The following is a 3,960-nucleotide window of genomic DNA, read 5'->3' as shown; positions in this document are numbered from 1 at the left end:
AGCCACAGCTTCTCTGGGCAACCTGTGCCAGGGCCTGCCCACCCTCCCAGCCAAGTGCCACATCCATATGGCTTTTAAATTCCTCCAGGGATGGGGACTCCACTACTTCCCTGTTTCCTCTTTCCCTCAATAATTTTCCAAAACCTGAAGTATTTTCCAGCTTCAGTGAAAAACATGACACACAATTAAAAGGAAATTTCACCAAGTCCAACAGATTGAGTCACATCCACACCTCAAAGCTCATCCCCTTCCACGTGGCCACCTTCCACTAGCCCAGGTTGCTCCAAGCCCCATCCTACCCAGCCTGGAACGCTTCCAGGGATGGGGCAGCCACAGTCCCTCCAGGCCCTTGTCCAAAGTCCCTCTCCAGCTCTCTTAGAGTTCCCTTAGGCACTGGAAGCTGGATGTCTGGAATGCTGGCTTGGCTGTGCTGCCAGAGGTGGAACAGATCTGGAGGCCTGGGCGCACCCAGTGGGTGCCAAAACCACCCCAGAGCCACCCCAGGACACGGAAAATCCTGTGCCATGTCAGGCAGACCTGTGGGATCACAGCATGGAAGGACAGGAGGCCCAGTACCATGGGAAGGATGCGGAAGGGAGAGTGGGAATGGCCCTGACCCTCCCTGGAGCACACGGAGGCCCCAAATTTACAGGAATCTCCGCTCCCATCGCACACCTCGCTTGGGGCCATGGAGCTGCTGCCACCAGGATCCCTCGATTCTCCCGCTGCTCCCCTGGGAATGCCCACTCCAGGCAGCTCCAGGGGCTCCGGAGGAGAGAGCTCTGGGCAGGGAGGGAGGAGCTGCAGCAGGGACACGGCCACATCCTGTGTGTGTCCCCAGAGGAACCGGCTCCGTCAACAGGAGATGTTCATGTTTGGAATTGCTGTCGGACACAGCGCAAGGCCAGAAGCTACAAATTGCAGCTCCCTGACACCCCAGAAAGCCTTTTCTCCCCAAAAAAGCTGTTAAAAGGAACCAGCTGCGACCGCAACGTCACGTCCCGCCCAATCCCCCAGGATGGGCTCCCTCGGGTTTTCGGGAGCTGCTCAGCCCCGCGTGCTGTTCCCCTGGGACACCTCGGGGAGCTTGTGGGAAGCCCTGGAGCCACCCCTGGCTCCCAACAGGACAGGGCTCCAATTGTTTAAATTCCAGGGATTTTTTGGCTGGACGGTTTGACCCCTGGGGAAAAAAGCAGCTTTCCTCCTGTTTGGGACCGTTCCCAAGTCCCTGCAGACACCAGGAAACTCGGACCAGAAAAATAATGTGTGTTTTTGCCTCGCACAAAACAGCCCAGAAAACTCCGGAATCGCGCTGGAGTTTTGGGGAACATGCAACGGGAAGAGGAGCTGGGCACTGTAGATCCCAGTGAGTGGGAAGAGGAGTCAGTTGCTCCCACTGATCCCAGTGCCAATGGGAAGAAGAGTCAGTTGCTCCCACTGATCCCAGTGCCAATGAGAAGCTGTCCAGCCCTGGCACAGCTGCCCAGGGCAGGGAGGGAGTCCCCACCCCGGAGAGATTTCAAAGCCCTGGGGATGTGGCACTTGGGGACAGGGGTCAGTGGTGGCCTTGGCACTGCAGGGGGACTGCTGGACTCAATGGGCCCAGAGGATTTTCCAGCCTAAATGATTCCATGATCCCACAAAGTGCAGAGGGGAGCGGAGCAGCCTCGGGGGGGCTCAGTCTGGGGTCTGTCCTGTCACTGGCAGTGGAGCTCCAGCTCCTCTCCCTCAGGGTCCTCAGAGCACCAGGGCACAGCACAGGACTTGGGAAGAGCTTCCATTCCAATTTAGCAACCAAGGGGAACAATCCCACTCTCCTGGTTTGGAGGATCCCATGAAGCACCACATCCAGCTGGGTGTGCCACGTTCTGGGAACGACCCGGCACTGAGCTGATCCCAAAGGACTCTGGTGACAGCTGGTGACCATGTCTGGAGCCCCGGGAGGGATCAGGGATCCAGGACCCAGCAGCTCCTTGGGATTGCCCCTGCTTGGAGGGGGCAAGGCACCGGGAAGGACCTGACCACGCTGGTGAGGCTGCATCCCTGGCTCCTCCGGGAAACATTCCAGCACCCCCAGCAGCTGAGACCAGAGGAGGAGGGAGAGCACAGAGGTGGGGAGAGGAGCCAGCACTGGATCCCACCGTTTCCAGAGTGTTCTGGAGCTGCACTGGGGGCAGGTGGGGACCCCTGCCCCCATCAGACCCTGTGGGACGTGTCCCCGTGTCACCCACCCCGGTGTCCCCCCAGGGTCCCCAGGGACAGTGACTCACCAGCTCGATGCCCTGTGGGAAGGGGTTGTCCTCCCAGTCCTTCTCCGGGAAGCGCTGGAGGATCTGTCCCTGTCCATCCCCACTCCCTGCAGAGACAAGAGAGGGATTAGAGGACTGCCAGCCCCCCGGAATGCCAGGCTGGAAGCAACATTGGGATTAGAGAGCAGGCAGCAGGAACCCCTGCTGGCACAGCCACCTCCGGGAATGCCAGGCTGGAAGCAACACTGGGACGTTCCAGCACCACGTCAGCCCTCCACGGACACAGGCAGCACAGGAGAGACCCCAGCCCGTCCCACAGGCACGGTGGCACTGCCCACCCCAGCAGGGAAGAGCGGCAATTCCAAGGGATCCGGGAGCAAACAGTTCCTGGCGCGTTATCCAAGGGCTGCAGGGCAGCACCTCCGGTCACGTTCCAGGTCAGGCCTCCTCCCTCGTGACACCAACAGGGATCACACACCCAACAGGGATCACACACATGGACAGGGATCACACACCCCACAGGGATCACACACATGGACAGGGATCACACACCCCACAGGGATCACCTGACAGGGATCACACACCCCACAGGGATCCCACACCCCGGGGTCCGGCAGCAATTCCCTGCTCCTTATCTCCAGCCTGGCACTCGGCCTTTCCCAAACAACTTCATCCTGCCCTCGCCTTTGCCTTTGGCTTCCCTGCAGCTCCTGCTGCCCCGTGGCTTTGTGGTGCCACGCTGTGCAGGGAGCACTGGGAGCACTGGGAGCACTGGGAGCACTCCCACCCTCACCTGCCCCCCAGCCCACACCGACCCAAACACTAAATCCTGCTGTTTTCCAACGGAGTTGGCCCGGACAGCATGGAAAGGGCTCCAGGGGCAGGGGCTCCTTGGACAGCCTGAGGTGACAGCTGAGCCACCTCCAGGAGCTGCCAGGCTGGGGAGGCACTTCCACACTGGACATGCCCTCCCAGCGGTGATGCTGCTCATGGATCGAGCTGTGGATCAGAGATCCCGAGGATTCTGGCACAGCCATGAACACAGGCAGCCTGTGATGGAGCAAGGGCGGCTACTCCAGCCCCTTCCAGAGCCGCTGAGGGATTATCACATCCAGTGCACCATCCAGGGGACCACCCAGGGCCTCTCCCACGCCTGCTGGATTTGGGAGCCGGGTCCTGGCCAGGGAACAGCCGATGGGGCCGGGAACAGGAGCAGCGCAGCCCCAAAGGGCTATTTTGGGAGCGCGGCCGCGTCCCCAGGGCCCCGCTCCCCGCCCGGCAGCCACAGCTGGATTTAGCAGGACAGGGCAGCGGGAAAGGTGCCATTTATAGCCCAAGGCCCAAAATGGAAAGGCCAGAGCCAGGCTGGGCAGACACAGAGACAAGGACGGGGTTAACCAGACCCATCAGCCGTGTGCTCCCACAGCACAGCCCCGTGTGCTCCCACAGCACAGCCCTGCTCCTCACACCCTGGGCAAGGGCTCCTGCTCCCGGGGCCAAGGGCCCGGCTCAAGCTCCAGACAGGAAAATCCCTTTAGATCCACGGGTCAGGATTATGGCTCTGATGGCTCCAAACTGTGCCCTCCACATCGGCTCACTCCAGTCCTGCCACGAGCGCACGCAGCCCGCTGGCACATCCACAGGCACAGGGGAAACAGATACGAGATCCCAGAGTCATGGAATGGGTTGGGACAGGAGGGACCTTAAAGCC

At 60.8% G+C, this 3,960-nt stretch overlaps 1 protein-coding gene across 1 annotated transcript in view; it reads right to left on the bottom strand.

Annotated features, from left to right (window-relative positions):
* SBF1 (SET binding factor 1) overlaps positions 1-3,960 on the bottom strand; it is a 63,482-nt gene that overhangs the window by 33,121 nt on the left and 26,401 nt on the right. The window contains exon 2 of the mRNA XM_017838880.1: positions 2,271-2,356. Within this exon, the coding sequence (XP_017694369.1) occupies positions 2,271-2,356 (86 nt within the window). The remainder of the gene's footprint in view (positions 1-2,270; positions 2,357-3,960) is intronic.

The sequence above is a fragment of the Lepidothrix coronata genome, unplaced genomic scaffold, assembly GCF_001604755.1.
Source record: "Lepidothrix coronata isolate B3197 unplaced genomic scaffold, Lepidothrix_coronata-1.0 Scaffold366, whole genome shotgun sequence".
Taxonomy (NCBI): domain Eukaryota; kingdom Metazoa; phylum Chordata; class Aves; order Passeriformes; family Pipridae; genus Lepidothrix; species Lepidothrix coronata.
The sequence above is the reverse complement of the archived record's forward strand: the minus strand, read 5'-3'. Positions and strand labels throughout refer to the sequence as shown.